At 42.3% G+C, this 15,994-nt stretch overlaps 3 protein-coding genes across 5 annotated transcripts; 2 read left to right on the top strand and 1 right to left on the bottom strand.

Annotated features, from left to right (window-relative positions):
• The first annotated feature begins 757 nt into the window (after positions 1–757).
• Positions 758–5,189, top strand: tmpob (thymopoietin b). The gene is made up of 6 exons (XM_047596562.1): positions 758–1,373; positions 1,529–1,646; positions 2,231–2,386; positions 2,567–2,676; positions 2,762–2,862; positions 3,233–5,189. Exons 1-6 carry the CDS (start codon positions 1,140–1,142, stop codon positions 3,612–3,614), a joined length of 1,101 nt encoding a protein of 366 aa, XP_047452518.1. The 5' UTR covers positions 758–1,139; the 3' UTR covers positions 3,615–5,189.
• A 2,802-nt stretch (positions 5,190–7,991) lies between these two features.
• On the top strand, positions 7,992–13,381 carry ldhbb (lactate dehydrogenase Bb). 3 transcript variants are annotated; one of them, XM_047597562.1, is made up of 8 exons: positions 7,992–8,098; positions 9,992–10,128; positions 10,799–10,916; positions 11,091–11,264; positions 11,358–11,531; positions 11,605–11,722; positions 12,463–12,586; positions 12,900–13,381. In XM_047597562.1, the coding sequence occupies exons 2-8, from the start codon at positions 10,000–10,002 to the stop codon at positions 13,065–13,067; spliced, it is 1,005 nt and encodes a 334-aa protein (XP_047453518.1). In that variant the 5' UTR covers positions 7,992–8,098; positions 9,992–9,999; the 3' UTR covers positions 13,068–13,381. The 3 variants fall into 3 exon arrangements, with proteins under 3 accessions (XP_047453518.1, XP_047453517.1, XP_047453515.1); XM_047597561.1 differs by having other exon boundaries at positions 8,044–8,166; XM_047597559.1 differs by lacking the exon at positions 7,992–8,098 and adding an exon at positions 9,490–9,666.
• Positions 13,382–13,545: 164 nt separating this feature from the next.
• Positions 13,546–15,624, bottom strand: LOC125015279 (spexin prohormone 1-like). The gene is made up of 6 exons (XM_047597003.1): positions 15,549–15,624; positions 15,055–15,126; positions 14,885–14,930; positions 14,735–14,794; positions 14,180–14,266; positions 13,546–14,107 (listed from the first exon to the last, which is right to left on the bottom strand). The coding sequence occupies exons 1-6, from the start codon at positions 15,606–15,608 to the stop codon at positions 14,061–14,063; spliced, it is 372 nt and encodes a 123-aa protein (XP_047452959.1). The 5' UTR covers positions 15,609–15,624; the 3' UTR covers positions 13,546–14,060.
• Between the last annotated feature and the right edge of the window lie 370 nt (positions 15,625–15,994).

The raw sequence follows: 15,994 nt of genomic DNA, 5'->3' as shown, positions 1-15,994 counted from the left end.
CAACAAATCCCAACTGGATAAGCAATAGTCAATCAATGAAAAATAAAACCAATTGTAGTGCATATCTCTTAAATGCATCTAAACTTTGCCTTAACTTTTATTAACTTAACTTACACTTTTATTTTGTGAATTGTGCACATGCTTATACATTCTCCTGTGCCTGTTTCGCCCAGTCCCCTCTCCCTGTTAAACCACTGCATGCTTTGCATGCTAGTTACACAGTGGACAACATAAACCTTTAAATAAGCCAAATCCACGGTTCCTTAGAAAAATGTGGCTGAATGCTGCCCTCCTCTGGTGGAGACGCAGATTACATGCAATTCATACGCTGCCCCATTATGTAACGCCAAACACTTTAGTTATTATTTGTAGTTGATAATCCTTGTTATCTATAGAGGATCAGACCAAAAACCGTCAGATAAACACGACAGCGTGAACGTCTAGTGTGCACAGAGGCGAGTACTCGTCACAGTCGGTAAACCGCCAATAATAGTGTCCCCTCGACACTTTATGCGACTCAATATAGCGTGAAAAACTTGCATTTTTTCTGCTTAATAAAACAACTATGTCAATCACGTTAGTAAACTGACACAATAATGAAAATTTCGACGGTCTGAATTATGTAAGGAGGCTTCTAAAACACATAGCCTGCGGTTTCTTTGTGGCGACGGCCTCTTCGTGTTCCATTCATAGCGGGCCAATCAGAGCCGAGCACACTGCGGCGTCCCAGCCAATAGCAGCGCTCCATATTGTTTGGCCCTGTTACGACCGCGGACAGACAGAAGCAAGTGGACCGGTTTGAAGCTAAGCTAATTTAGTCAATTTACAGCTTATCAAATTAGATTTTTGCATTTGTTTCAGAAAGAAAACACACGCGCGTCTGTTTTCGAAAAATAAAAGCTATCTGTAGATATTTTTGCTTTGAGGCTAACACGCGGAATTGGACATTTATTTTGATAAACCGCTTCTGTCCTGCTAGTTGAATCGGCGGCGGGTAGGCGCCACTTCTGTTTGACAACAGCGCGATTCCCTCACCCCGGTCTTGTTGTTGTTCGTAGCGGCGCGGCGTACGAGCTAATTTCCCTTAGCTGCAAGCAGCGAAGAAGAAAACTCTCGCATCGATTTTAAAAGCAGTCGGCATGGCAGAATTTCTCGAAGACCCGTCGGTCCTCACCAAAGATAAACTGAAGAATGAGCTCACAGCGAACAACGTGCCGCTTCCCAGCGGAGAGCACAAGAAAGAAGTGTACGTGCAGTTGTATCTGAAGAACTTGACCATACTGAACAACAAGAAGAGTCCGCCTGCAGACACCTTCTCCAGCGACGAAGAGTTACCCGCTCCCGTGGTGTCCAACAAAAGTCGCTCTGGAAGAGTAAGTTTGTGTTTTTTTTTTGTGTTTTTTTTCCCCCCGGTAAATCCAATTTATTTTCACGTGTCTCAGATTAAGTCGTATCAAAGTCGATGTGTATCTGTTTGTACAGATGTTACTTAAGATCGTGATTTATTGTAATAATAATAATTTTGCAGAAAGCCACCAAAAAGACAGATAAGCCTCGCACAGAGGAGGTGGAGGTGACAGAGCTCACTGATGAAGATTTAAGACAACAGCTGGCGAAGCACGGAGTGGACTCAGGACCCATTGTTGGTGAGTCCCTGAGCACATCCCTCAATCTTCTGTGAAACCCTTTGGTAATATATATAACGGAAAACTTTATTTGTTTCCAGGGGGTTAATTAAGGGCATGCAGTGTAAACAACATAAATCTGAGTACAAAATAAGATAAATAAATTGGAACAAATATATACATGAAATAAATGGGAAAAAGAACACACACACCTGGTGATGAGTAGTGCAATGACTCAATAATGTGTACAATATATACATTTGGGTGCAAATTTGGCAATGAGGTAAGTAAAATATAATAAGATTATATATATATAATAATAACTAATAGATATGAATGAAAGTGCATTGCAAATAATTTCTTTTAAGGATCTTTTTAATCAGTTTTCAGTTTTATAATTATAAGTCAAACTTCAAGCATTTTCATGTTCAGACTGCGCTTTAAACGTCTGTTATTAGTTTGATTCTAAGTAACTCATGAAGCATCTTCCTTGCGATTGTATGGGAAGCACAAACCTTTTAATGTATATCTATAAATACAGCTCACTGAAGCGCAACTGCATGTATCACGTGATAAGGGACATCCTGTTTTCTCTCTCTATTCAGTGTCTACCCGTAAGTTGTATGAGAAGAAGTTGCAGAAGCTTCTGGACCAGCCCCCAGCAGAACCTGAAGCTCCTACTGATGTCACAGCTCTCCCCAAGGTGGACAGTAACCAGAACGGCAACACAAATTCTGACCAGTACAGTGACAAAGAAGATGGTGAGGCCTGAGCGCATTACTGTGTTTTGTTTGTATTCTACCAGAACAAAATAACATGGAATAAATATGCCCATGTTTTTATAGAACATGTTTTGTTTTATTCAACAAGTTGCAGATATAAATTGCATTAGGGTTAATCTCACCATAATCCTGCTGCGTTTGCATGAACTGTGTTTTCAGAGGAGCTCGCCACCCCTGAACCAGAGCCAATTCCTGTGGTGGAGAAGCCTGTGAGGAGCAGAGGGAAAACACCAGTCACCCTCAGAACCAGCAGCAGACGACAAGTTAAGGTGAGCCACACATTAAAACTATCTTCTAATCACTAAGATTACGAATGGCAGTCTGGTATGAACGTGTATTATATCACAATCACAGGTAGTGGAGGAAATTACTGTTGAGGAGACTCCTAAGAAGGCCAGCAAGAGTGTTGTTGAAGATATCCTTGCCAATGAAATAAGCACACCAACAGGCCTCAGGTAAGCTTGATATTTAAATACATTTATTCTCCTTGTGTTGAGATGCTTACACTGAGTCATTCAGGTGAATCATGCACTTTGAAATATTGCAAAACGTTTTTAGCTTCTTTTTTTTTTCAGATATTTCAACTGCATTTAATTGTCTTCGGCAGCAGTGGTAGCTTGAGCTAGTTTATATTTGAACATGACAAACCCTCCTTTCAGGTTTAATCTTTGGCATCAGATGCATCAACTTTGTGATGATTGAGCAAAGTTGATTTTCTGAAAAGGAGTCAGCTGCAGTTGTAAGATATGGAAAAATGTGGTTAGTGGACCTTGAATTAAGTATGTTTTCAATTTGACCTAAAAGTTGCATTGTTTCTCCAATCAGTGCATCCTGCAGGCGTCCGATCAGAGGCGCAGCCGGTCGACCGGTAAAACCAAGTGAATACTGGTTGGACGAGTCCCGTGTCCAACAGAGCATCCACACAGAGAGCCGCACTTATTCTGAGTCTTTCTCACGGCCGCACATCACCTCAAGCAAAGCACCAGTCCGACGAGGCTTCTTGTCCCTGTTGCTCAAGCTCCTGCTCCTTGTTTTGGTTTGTGGTTCTCTCTACTATGTTTACCAGAACCTTGATTCTGATCAGATCAACACCATCAAAGGCTCCCTTGACAGCGTCATCGTCCCACTCCAAGGAGCTGTGGAGAAGGCAGCCACCTACCTGGGCATCAGCAGCAGCAGCAGTGCTGTAGAGCACACCGGCAACTAAAGACCATCAGCAGTTCCTCACCATGCCCACGCAACCTACCACAGCACACCACAACTCAAGCAGAAAACTTGGCCCCTCTCTTCTCTTTTCTCTTCGTGTTCGGACAAAGGACACAGATTGAATTGGACCGCTAAGCTCTCTCCTCACTGAACTCCAGCTTTCCTCCCACCACAAGAGGGAGGTGTACTCAAGCAGTAGCTTCTGGATAACACTGTTTTTGTGGCAGTCAGAAGAGACTAATTTTATTGTTGATTTTAATCTGTGAATTGTTTGTGTCATTGTGTGTATTTAACCCTTATATGTAGAAACAAGTGCAGAACGGAGAGGCCAGTTTTATCCGTGCATGGTTGTAGTTGTTTTTCATACTGTAGTTTTTGTCTGACGCTCTGTGCCAGGTGTTTTTCTGATGGTGAAGTGCCTGGACACTGTTAGCACTTAGTGCCCTCCCTTTATTTTTGTCAAGCACAAGGCAGAGCTTCTACTAATACCAGAATGTCTATGTGTGTTTCTGTATGAATTTCAACATTTGCTCTGTAGCTATAGCGTAGGTAGGTAGAGTGATTCATTATTTCTCTGGTGCTCAGGTTGATTCAGCTCAAACTCTTAACTGTGGTCTGTGCTGGGAGGAGACACGTGGTGTAATCAGGTTACGTCACTGCATGAGGAAAATCGGCCCACATTTCATTTGTTTAAATTTTACTTTTTCAGTCGCTGATCACAGCTCAAATGATCATGATTTAAAATGATTCTGTCACTATGTCGTGTTACTATGATTTAAATGTCAATGGATTAAGGTTGAACATTAACTGTACTTTTGACATTTTTAACAACATTGTCATCAATTTGGAAACAAAATACTGAATGAAAAAGCCGTTAGTATTGACTATCTAGCGTTTACAAATACTCTGAGGAAATTAAAGCTGCAGAGCTCGATCATAGATTACAGGTTTTGTTTTTCCTCCCCATGTACTCATTGAGTTTACATGTGTTGGGTTTTAGTGCTCCATTGTGCTTTGATATATATTTTTTTAAAATTTGTTTTATTGTTAGATTTCTGATCCTTCAGTCCTACACACAGGACTGGCTGTCGCAGTGCACCCACATAGCCCACCTCACCGACTGTATGTGTCCAGACCGGGCAGATCTGCAGAGAAGACACATGGAGAAAATTAGTCCTTTTGAAGCAGTTGACACATATATTCGCAACAGCATTGTGCTCCTGCTTGAGTGAAATTTACACGTAAAGACACTCTGAGTGGGGTTATTTACCCGCTCGGAGAAAAGGTGCATTCACTGGAGGTGTGGGATGACTTCCAGGTGGTTTTGTTTCTATTTTGATATTTTTCTAAAGTGGCATATTCAACTTTTTATAGCACATTTTGAAGCAATATGTAATCCATGCAAGTAATACTGTATCTTAATCTGAATCTTGCTGGCTTAACACAAATTATTTCTCGTCAGGCAGCTCTCCCACAACGGACAGAAAGACAGGGGTTATGTGGGTAAGGATTTTTAATCTGTTTATTTATGATAATGTAGGCAGTGTATCATAAAATAAACTTGGTTGTGACCAGATTTTCCCCCGTCTATAAATCCTTAAGTGGTTATTGCAGTATTTATGCTTGCAGCTGATTTGTTTAAATACAAATACGAATAAACATTTTATCATGTCTTTAAAAAAAAATAAACGTTTTACTTTCAATTTAAATGTTAGTACAGAGGTCATGACAGTCGGCGTCAACATGCGCTGCTGGCGCGTTATACTGAAATTAAATTTTTTCCCTCCGTACGTCTGCACGGTCTGCACCAGTATCGTTTCTGTCACCGGAAGTTGCTTGTGTTGCAAGATATTTGAACATTAGGCGCGCGCGCGCGCACACTTAAACACCAAGAAGTTGAATACGGGATGTAAATAATTTTAAAAAACTAAGTAGCTAAGGCTAGCTGGCAGCTAAAATGATTTTATTCTCCCAAACATAAATAAGACAACCGCCTCGGTCCCGGTGGGCGGGGCCAAGAGGTGTTCGGTTTGAACGAATCCAGCGGGCAGACGGGAAATTTGAAATCGAACATTTCAACGTCATCGGCAGTTAACCGACAGAGATAACCTAGTTTATACTTCGAGTGTACACAGTCAATGTAGCCAACCCGCTGCAAGGAAGATGTTGCTTAGTTGAAAAGCTGCTTTGCCGACAGATCATTTCCTTAGTGCCCACAGTTTCCGTCTGTTTTCGCCCTCTCTGTTACACCGGTGTGTTCGCCTCGCAACGCTCAAGTCGAATGCGGAGATGAACGTCCTTTCCCGTTACCATGGAGACAAACACCTGTCCAAACCTAGCGGCCGCTGCACTATCCACCATCCACACACCCCTCTCTATTTCCTCTGTTTAGTGACAATTTAAACCTTAAATCACGCACCCGAAGCCCGTCCTCTATAGCGCCATGGAAAGTTTCTAAAATGTTTAGTTTAAGTTGTCTATGTTTTTACATCTCTATGTTCGGGGTGTGTCGTCTCGCTTTTTCTGTTCGGTCTTTTCCTCCAGGTGTTGAGCAATGAAAAGCTGCTCCGTGGCTTCACGTAAGGACATTATGGTGGAGAACCGGTGTCTTTCTACCTCACTGAAGTACGGTAATACCTCATACTACATGTTACTGTGGTTTCTCTTTGTGAGAGGATGCTGAAACGTCGCTTCCACAGTGGCCCTGCTGTATTAATGAATCCAACAAATCTAGTTGTTGAATTTTAATATCATAAAATTATGTTTCCGCTTAGAAACTTTGTTCTTTTTTTTTCCAGATCTCAAACCATTAAACTGTAATCTAATGGGATATGACAAACAATTAAAAGCTTATGCCAGATAAATAGAAACAGCTTTAGTCAAGGAGACTTAGTAAGACTCCTTTTTTAATTAAAAAAAAAAAAATATATATATATATATATATATATATATATATATATATATATATATATATTATTATTATTATTATATTATTATTATTAATATCATGTAGCTGACCAAGCAGCTCAATACAAAACAAGCTGTGATGCACTGTGTGTTGAATTGGACCACATGGGGCCGGCCTTGGCTCCCCCTGTGCCCCAGTTAGCATTGGCCACTTATGACCCTATTGCCAGTTACCTACTTTTGACCACTTTTTATAGGTACTGACCTCTGCAGACTAGGAACACCACACAAGTGCTGCAGTTTTGCAGTCAGATGATCTGACCCAGTACTATAGTCATCATGATTTGGCCATTTGTCAAAGTCACTCACATCCATCCACTTGAACATTTTTCCTGGTTCGAACATAAACGTTGAGGGCAAAATGTTCACTGGCTGACTAATATATCCCACCTACTGACAGATGCAATGATGATAACTAGACGATCTTTGTTTTTTAATTCGTCTCTGACATTCAGTCGTGATGTTATGGCCAATCAGTGAATATGATGCATGCAAGCAAATATTCTGCAACCCTGTGTTTGTATGATTTGTAGCTAATAGGTGAGTAGTATATCGTCTTCATTGTCTCCAGTTGTCTCTGCTATATCTACTCTGACCTGAGTGAGTGCGAATCTTCACAGACATTTGCTGCTCTCTTCTCTCCTTCTCTTCTGCCCCATCTTTCTGTTTTCCTTTTGCCTCTTGACCCAGTTGGGTTCCTCCATACGAGTTTGGGCTTGCTTAAAGTTTCCTCCCGGTATCTCTCCTTTGGGATTTTGTTTTTCCTTGTTATTGCCACCTCAGTGTGCACTCTGGAGGGTTGAGTTTGGGTTGTTATTAGTGTGATGCACACTACCAGATAAATGTTTTCACACACCTCTTGCAACTCAACGAGAAGGTGAGCCCAAAATTTTGTCTGGTAGTGTAAAATTGAACCAGCTAACTACTGGTCGTAAAAAAGGAAACCCTTTCCTTCAGAGCCAACTAAAAAGAATTGAGGATCATCATATTGTCTCCCTCTGCAGCACAGCTGAGAGTCTCTGTCCCCCTCCTGGCATATTAGTGCATGACAAAGAAATGCAGTCTTCTCTTCAGTCTTTTTTTTTTTTTTTTTTGTAGTAACAGAACCATGATTAGGTGCTCAAAGGCCTTTGGCAACTTCCTGGTGCTGCATGTGGAAGTTGTGAGTCATGTTCATGTGTAATTTAGCCTGCTCAGCTAAAACACTCCTGTGGCCTTTCACAGAACCTTCACTGGAGCAGAGAAGAAGGGACTTACATTTCATCATGCTGTTTGTTTCCACACAAAGCACCGGGGTTTATATGTGTCTAGAACTGTTCTTTAACCCCCCTCTCTTTGTTATTTCGTTGTTATTTGTTAGGAAATACATTGTGTTGTTACTGAATGTCGCGCCACCTGATGGAGGTGAACGCTGCACTGAAAACCAGGCAGGGGATGGAGAGGCTTAGCCAATTAAATCCAGCAGGCTGGAGCCTGACAGCGCAGCAGGAAGTGGAGCAGACACCCGTCACACCGAGGGTGAGTCTTACTGTAGCTTTGGAGAAAGGACAAGGAGTTACACTTAACGTAGACGGACAGGACAACAGGTGAACAGCCATGTTTTTTTTTTTTCATGTTGTGTAGTTTGAAGAAATCTGACAGGAGCAGACCGCTGTAGATAGTTTTGTGTGCTTTTATGCTGCCTTGGTTTTTTGTTTTTGCTTAAAGTTAAACTGTAAATTATTATTGTATTATTTGTCAACAACTTTGTTTGTCTCTCTCTTCCCTGATTGATTTTATTCGGGGGTTTGGTCTTTTTTAGCCTGTGTAGAACTTTAAGTCAGTGGCTGTAGGTCATTTATTTTGGTTATTTATTTATCCTCAGTGTGTTTGTGACTCTATTTACAACCGTGTTTACAGTACATGTTTACAGCTTATCCCCAGATGCAGTGACAGAACCATCATCCACATCACTACTTGCTTTTCAAGAAATACAAATTATGTTCTAAACTTTAATACATTAATCGTAGTTACACGGATAGACTATAGCAGCTTTATCTATGCAGATATTCAGACAATGACCTGTCCTTAATTCTGTCACTGTGCTCAAGTTCAAGTACGGCTTAATTTTTTCACACGTATATCAGGTCACTACACAGATCTAGAGTGTTGGGACAAAAACACACTTTCGTGATGATGCTCCACTTCATCCTTCAAGTACGGAAGGTGCTTTTAAGGTGAACCAGAGAAAGTCGTAAATTCAAACTGCTGCCCCCTCGTGACCTTGGAGACTAAGCCGTCCCATTACCCGTTCATGTTTACATGGCTGGAATGCATGTCACTTTCTGTTGTTAATCCAGGTCCAGGGCTAATGAATGGACGGTTTCACTATCAATGGGAATGTGTTTTCAGAGCCTCGTGCTGCCTCTTAGAGTTGGATAAATTATGCAGACATCTTGGCTCAAGCAAGTCTCAGGTCTGAATGCTTGCAATGTGCACCATGGAGTTTTTATGTGCAATGTGCATAACATTCAGGGGTTGCTAAATTATGTATAATTCAGATTCAGTTATTGCCCATCATTATTCATCAATGGCAATATTATAGCAGTAGTGTGGGCTCGAACCTACCTCAGAGAGGTAATGTAGGCTAACTTAGTTTACAAAATACATTCTTAATAATTTAGACTAGAAATCTGTTGTAATTGTTTTCTGCAGACGTCTCGTCACATGCAAAGTGAATGTCAATCTGCACTTCAGGTGTAGCAGATGGAAGCAGCGTTAAGGGATTACATTAACTCCTTTAACAGTCTGCAGTCAGTCAGTCAAGTTTGGCATCCGATTATAGAGCTGGAGGAGGGAGGTGGGAGAGGGGAGGAGGTGGAGGAGCTCTGCAGCTCACTCCTCCTTCGTCCCAGTCACATGTGCTCTGTGCTACTGCTGCAGCTGAGCGGGTACCTGCTAGACTACACGAGCACTGGCTGTGGGAGGTGTTGTGGATGCAGGGGCTACGCAGCTCTGTGAGAACACACCTTAGGTACCCATTCAGTTTGCCATGCTGATTACATGGTGGTATTTATACCTTGCAGCTCGGAGCTTCGTCGAACAATGCAAGTATTGCTGCTGTTTTTCTGTCTGGCTGTGTGTCGTTTCAAGGTGAACTTTGCGGAGAGATAACGTGCGGGACGGGGCCCAGTGTTGTCATGTGTTTTCTTGTAAAAGGATCTATGACTGACGACCGGCTCTTTAATTTGTGAGATTAATGTCAAATCCCTCTACTCCGAATCAATGCAGTATTTATGGAGTCGGAGCGTGCGAGGCTGCGTGCGGGACAGTTTGCTTCCGTTTGTGTTTGTGTAAAATGTTTATCGTTTATCAACAACTGCAATATTGCGTAACCAACAGCCCTCTTCTCCTTCTTTTTATGCTCTTCAGCATTCAGAATGGCTTCAGTCCTGCAGAAGCTGATCACCCCGCTGTTCAGCGGTCCCCCTGAGCCCCCCAGAAATAAAGTGACGGTGGTGGGCGTGGGGCAGGTCGGCATGGCCTGTGGCATCAGCATCCTCCTCAGGGTAAGAGTCCCACTGCTTCCGCCCCTGCTCAGATTACCCGCCTGCCTGCTGGTGTCACAGTACGGGGTATTACCCAGGATCCTCCCAGAGTGGCACTGGATTACAGATCTCTTGGTGTCTGATCCTCTGTGTTATCCCCTAACTGTCCTTGTTAAGGAAGAAACACATATTTGTTACCAAATGCTAACACTTACTTTCCCAGTGTTTAAATGAACAGTGTTTTTATGCTTATCAGAACAGCCCAGTCAGAGCAGGAGTGCCTCAAACAGAAATGACTGATCAAAAGGAGTTTTTAATCTGATTGAGAGGGGTGGTGTAAACGGTTTGATCATCAGTTCACTAGGAAAATATTAGCACCTGATAGCCATACTTACTTGATCTGATTTTTTCTCCCTGGAATAAATAAAATCTTTTTTGCACGCAGTTGGGTTACATGACAAGTTTGCTGGAGGGACAGGGAGGGTTTGCTGCAGGAACACGGCAAAAAGTGGTTCAAAAACAGTTTAACCAAAGAGCACAACCAGTGCATCTACAGCCTTTAATAGTGTGGCTTGTGCCTCTTGACTGACGTTATGTCAGCTATTAGCTGCAGTTGAAAACAGCCACATGAATGTGTGGCGTGAGTTGAAGCAGTGTGCGTGGGTATTATGACCTCCTCTGCTGTGTGCAGGAGCTGGCTGATGAACTGGCCCTGGTGGACGTGATGGAGGACAAGCTGAAGGGAGAGATGATGGACCTGCAGCACGGCAGCCTCTTCCTCAAAACCCCCAAGATAGTAGCAGACAAAGGCAAGTTTATATCCCAGACATGTCATGAAACTCAGTCTTATAATTCGGTTTTAATTTGCAGTTTGTGTCATAACAATGTGCAGCTACCTGTCAAGCACTTGATTTACTTTTCATATATTCTTTTATGGGTTCAGATCACAGTCTGAATGTGAACGTGTCTGTCTGCTCTCTTAGACTACTCTGTTACAGCTAACTCCCGCATCGTCGTGGTGACAGCGGGAGTCCGTCAGCAGGAGGGAGAGAGCAGACTGAACCTCGTTCAGAGAAATGTCAACATCTTTAAGCACATCGTCCCCCAGATTGTCAGATACAGTCCTGACTGCATCATCATTGTTGTTTCTAACCCAGGTACATTTCACCAAACATTTTATTTGATCTTCTTTTACACACAAACACATGCAGTATTCTCCTCGTAACGTCACTACAACCTCTCTCCAACAGTCGATGTGCTGACTTATGTGACCTGGAAACTGAGCGGCCTTCCCAAGCACCGCGTCATCGGCAGCGGCACCAACTTGGACTCTGCGCGCTTCCGCTTCCTGATGGCCGACAAGCTGGGGATCCACCCCAGCAGCTTCAACGGGTGGATCCTGGGGGAGCACGGAGACACCAGTGGTGAGGATTTGAAGTGCAGGTTGCGACTGTGTGGTGTGTGGCTGCAGGCTGATGGTTTCTACGTGTGTCTTAGTGCCCGTGTGGAGCGGGACAAACGTGGCTGGAGTCAGCCTGCAGACGTTAAACCCGGACATCGGCACCGACCTCGACGAGGAGAACTGGAAAGAAACCCACAAGATGGTGGTGGACAGGTAGGCTGGAGGTCACTTAACCTGCTGCACATGTGCTTTACTGACACAATGACTGCAGATGTGATCTTTTTAGTATCACCTGTCAAGTGTGGGTAAAAATTGTGCAGATGGCGGAGCACAGCATCTAAATGATAGTGTTCTGTAGTGTTACAGTAGATATAACATCTAGATATGTTTCTTTTAATTAATTTGGTGTTGAATATTGTTATACAGCATAATTGTTACAGTTTGTTCATTTCTTTCAACATAGTCCATAGTCTGTGAAGTATATTAGTGAGATGGGCTTATGCCTGGATAAAAAACAATTAAATTTCATGAAGGTTAGTTTAATATAATTGTAATTTGGTTGTATGAAGTTTTCTTTATTATTTTGTGCCTCAGGAAAATGTTGATATTTTCAACATAATCCTCTCTTTAAAATACATATACAATTCTAGCTCGCTAAGCTGTTATTCTCTGACACTACTTAGAGCTGATGTTACAACTTGAACAATAAGCATTTTGTGCACACGACTTCCCGTGTTGTAATCAGGAGCTCGTGGATTTGAAGGTCTAAGTCTCAGCTGTTACACTGTCTCTTTCATCAGGGTGGAGGACAAAAGCAGCAGCCAAGAGAGAAAATCTGCTTTCAGGAGTGTTTGACATGTTTGTTTTTCATCATAGCTTTGTCACTATTTAAATTTAGTCAACAAAGAAACCTATAGCCTGTGGTGTCTAAGCCGCCGCCTTGTGTCCCTCAGTGCCTACGAGGTGATCAAACTGAAGGGTTACACCAACTGGGCCATCGGTCTGAGCGTAGCAGACTTGACAGAGAGCATCATGAGGAACATGAACAGGATTCATCCCGTCTCCACCATGGTCAAGGTACGGGACGCTCACATTCACGCACAAATCTCCTGTTTGCACACGAGCCAAAAATTTAATACTGAAACATGGAGGTCATTTTCTTTATTTTTAATTTAAATATAATTAAAAAACACAGAGATGCATGAATTAGAAGTTTTTGTTACAGTGTAAACAAGGTGAAATCTGAACTTATCATTCAGTTAATATGAAAAACATCAAATGGGATTTTTAATAATCGACTACTCAGTGATTTGTTGCTTTCTTGTCACATGACTTCAAACTATGACGTGCAGCACTAGTTTTTGTTCACCGTATATCCACATCCAAACAGGGCATGTACGGGATCACTGACGAGGTCTACCTGAGTCTGCCCTGCGTGTTGAACAGCGGAGGCGTGGCCAGCGTGGTCAACATGACCCTGACAGAGGACGAGGTGGCCCAGCTGCAGGCCAGTGGCAGCACGCTGTGGGACATCCAGAAGGACCTGCAGAACATCTAACTGACCAGGGGGGGGCGACATAACCTGCCCCTCACCTACCTCCAGTATAATCACTCTGCAAGCCACTAAATGTCAGACAGCTCCACCTTCTGCACCTTCAACCCACAGCCCCCTGTAGAGTCACAGGTGTTTGGTGGGGTTAAACCCATCGGACTTAGCTGTAGGTGTCAGTTCGTATCCTCCCTGCAGAGAAGACCAAAGCTGACGTCAGTCAGACGCTCCGACTCATTCGTCCTCAGCTGTGTCGCAGTGTGGGACAACGTATTGCTCATGTTGCTTTCGTGTGTAATAAAGCAAGTTTGTTGGTCCTTGAACACGAAGTGGATGGTTTCAATTATTTGGTGGTAAAGAGGAAATGTTCTCCGTGTATTGTTATAGAGACACAGTGTAGGTGTGATTCATCAAAATACAGTGAAGGTTCCTGTTGAACTGAGACGTGTGTGCGTACCAGGACGTCATTTATTGAGTATAACACGTGAATATATAATATTTGTTCTCCTTTCATGCAAGTTTTGGGTGAGTTGATTCACATGTAACATATAAGCAGATAAACTACTTCTAAAACTATAGTAGTTATGATTGTCACCATCCTTACATGCATTTTAGTTTAGAGCTTCTTACTTCCGATTGATCCTTACGTGCATCTCTCTGTGACCCCGGCACTGACAGTGTGATGATGTATGCCTGAATGCTGTTCAGCATGGTGTTAATTATTCCGTGGTGTGAATAAGTGAACAACGTAATTGTCGCCCGGGGCGTCTTTATTTGTTCATTGACGAGAACGACTAAAAGGCAAAGGCTTTCCGTTTGTCACACTGAAATCTAAACTAAGGAACAGCACACACATATAACATAACATACCACACTGTAATAGCTTGCAGAGGAGGTTTTATTCATACAGCACATTCAATTACAACAGTAACACGTCATTTGTAGTAAAATTATATAAATACAATAAAATCATAAAAGCTGCTCTCCGATAACCTTCTCAAATTAATTCAGCTCCTGAAAGTCGGGATAATTCTCTGGATTGTCTCCATCTGAGGAAGGAGATCGACAGAGAGAGATGTTAAATATATATGTGGTCGGTGGTTGACCTGCCGGGCTGTTACCTTGCACCACAGCTCGCTGCAGGAGCTCCAGAAGAATGAACGACGGCAAAGATGATCGGGGCCCATCACTGCTGTGATTGAGAGTCACTGCACAGCACATGAGAAAAGAAACAAGTAGGGATGAAAAAAAATACAAACACAGCAGTGTTAGATCAGTCTTATCACCTTCATCACCAAACATCTGGAGATAACATTTGCGACGCTGTATTATGTGACACTTTCAAACAAAGAGCTTCACAAGGTCATAATTCACATATACACCATTATATGACTATTTGCAGTGCACAGCTCTAGTCAGTAGTGATTAATATGAGCATCGTTTGGGTTCTTGGTTCCTGATTCCTCTTTTTCTGATGCGTTATTAATAGTCAAGTCATGTCTGCAGTTATTCATGTCAATAATTTATAAGTATAACAAATAATAAGTCATCAGTTCTGCAGTCAGTCATGAGAGCAAGGCCATTTATAGACAAGTGATCATGAACACAGTCATCTGAAAACAGAAAAGCTACACTGGTGAGACTAAGATGAATCTCGCGTCACACATCGGACACACCTAAATGGAAGGTGTCCCCTTCCCCTCTGCTGGTGCGCTCCAGCACTGAGCGGTGTCTCTCTGTGAAAGACAACGTCCAGCATTATTTTCTCCTCATTTGACAAGACTTCTGACTGATTTCTGATGCTGTGTGTGATTTAATGTTCTCACGTGCTCCTTTCAGGTATAAGATCGCCTGTGGAGTCCAGTTCCTCCTCTGGATTAAAACAAAAAAAGAAAGACAGAAAAAATGGTGAAGACAATAAAGTGAAACTCATTCAAATTTAAACATATTTGAGTAAACTCATCTTAAACGGGGGAGATAATGATCAGGAACTCACATGTGGAGCAGCCCAACACTCGGAAACCAGGGACACCACAAGAAGAGTGATTATTACAGACATTTCTGGATTCTGTATTGACACAATAGTAATAATAGTAATCACCAGTAGTTAATATAAACCTGAAGAACAGACTGATTTAGTGAAACACAGCTGTTATAATATAAAATATATGTGCATGGTAGAAGTCATAATTGTTCATTTCCATTAGTGTTAACATGTAAAAATGTCCTGTTTTTTTTTTTTTTTTGCTACATTAAACTTTTTTATAAATCATTCATATATTTTACCTATTATTCTTTTATGATCATCTGGTAAAATATAAATTGTTAAAAAGTGCTTGTATGTTTCTTAAACTGTAAATATGGAGTCAGATTGTTACTGTTTAAATTTAATTTCAAACCTTTTCCAATTCACACAATTTAAAGAAAGTTAAACTTTTAAAATGATTACAACCACTAAATTAACAGTAATAGTGAATTATGAAAGCTTACCGCTGGGTTTCTCCTTCGTGTTCTCCTTTGATCAGTGCGTCCTCCTCCTCCTTGCTGCATCACACCATTTAAAAAGGGAAATCGAACAAACCGGCTCTTAATCAGTGAAGCGTCGTGGAGGAGGGTGACAGGTGGACTAATTACCTCGCACCTACCGTTTCAGCTGACGGGTGCTGCTCGCGCCGTCACGGCACATTCATCAGACCCATGAGACGTCACGGTTCTCCGGAGGATCTTGGCGGGGTCACCGCGTGGTGAGACTTTATGAATGAAGCCGATGACAGCGCATCAGTGAGTATGTGGGTGCAGACACCTGCAGGAGGCCCGAGGGCTGCCCGCAAGAAGCTGCACGAGATCCAGCCACATATTAACACGGAGGGAGTTATTTCAGTTGGCTGGAACCTTAATGCAGCTAATTAATACAACAAACACAAAGCTACAGCAAA

The sequence above is a fragment of the Mugil cephalus genome, chromosome 10 (assembly GCF_022458985.1).
Source record: "Mugil cephalus isolate CIBA_MC_2020 chromosome 10, CIBA_Mcephalus_1.1, whole genome shotgun sequence".
NCBI classification, from domain to species: domain Eukaryota; kingdom Metazoa; phylum Chordata; class Actinopteri; order Mugiliformes; family Mugilidae; genus Mugil; species Mugil cephalus.
Note: the sequence above shows the minus strand (reverse complement) of the source record. Positions and strands in the feature narration are given on the sequence as shown.

Coding starts and splice junctions, on each gene's coding strand:
- LOC125015279 (XM_047597003.1), bottom strand. CDS start 15,608: ATGCAGCAAGGAGGAGGAGGACGCACTGATCAAAGGAGAACACGAAGG. Junction 15,127..15,548: donor CACGAAGGAGAAACCCAGCG/GTAAGCTTTCAT, acceptor GTGTCAATACAG/AATCCAGAAATGTCTGTAAT. Junction 14,795..14,884: donor CTTATACCTGAAAGGAGCAC/GTGAGAACATTA, acceptor TGTCTTTCACAG/AGAGACACCGCTCAGTGCTG.
- ldhbb (XM_047597559.1), top strand. CDS start 9,612: ATGCTGATTACATGGTGGTATTTATACCTTGCAGCTCGGAGCTTCGTC. Junction 10,917..11,090: donor CAAGATAGTAGCAGACAAAG/GCAAGTTTATAT, acceptor CTGCTCTCTTAG/ACTACTCTGTTACAGCTAAC. Junction 11,532..11,604: donor GGAGCACGGAGACACCAGTG/GTGAGGATTTGA, acceptor CGTGTGTCTTAG/TGCCCGTGTGGAGCGGGACA.
- tmpob (XM_047596562.1), top strand. CDS start 1,140: ATGGCAGAATTTCTCGAAGACCCGTCGGTCCTCACCAAAGATAAACTG. Junction 1,647..2,230: donor GGACTCAGGACCCATTGTTG/GTGAGTCCCTGA, acceptor CTCTCTATTCAG/TGTCTACCCGTAAGTTGTAT. Junction 2,677..2,761: donor GCAGCAGACGACAAGTTAAG/GTGAGCCACACA, acceptor TCACAATCACAG/GTAGTGGAGGAAATTACTGT.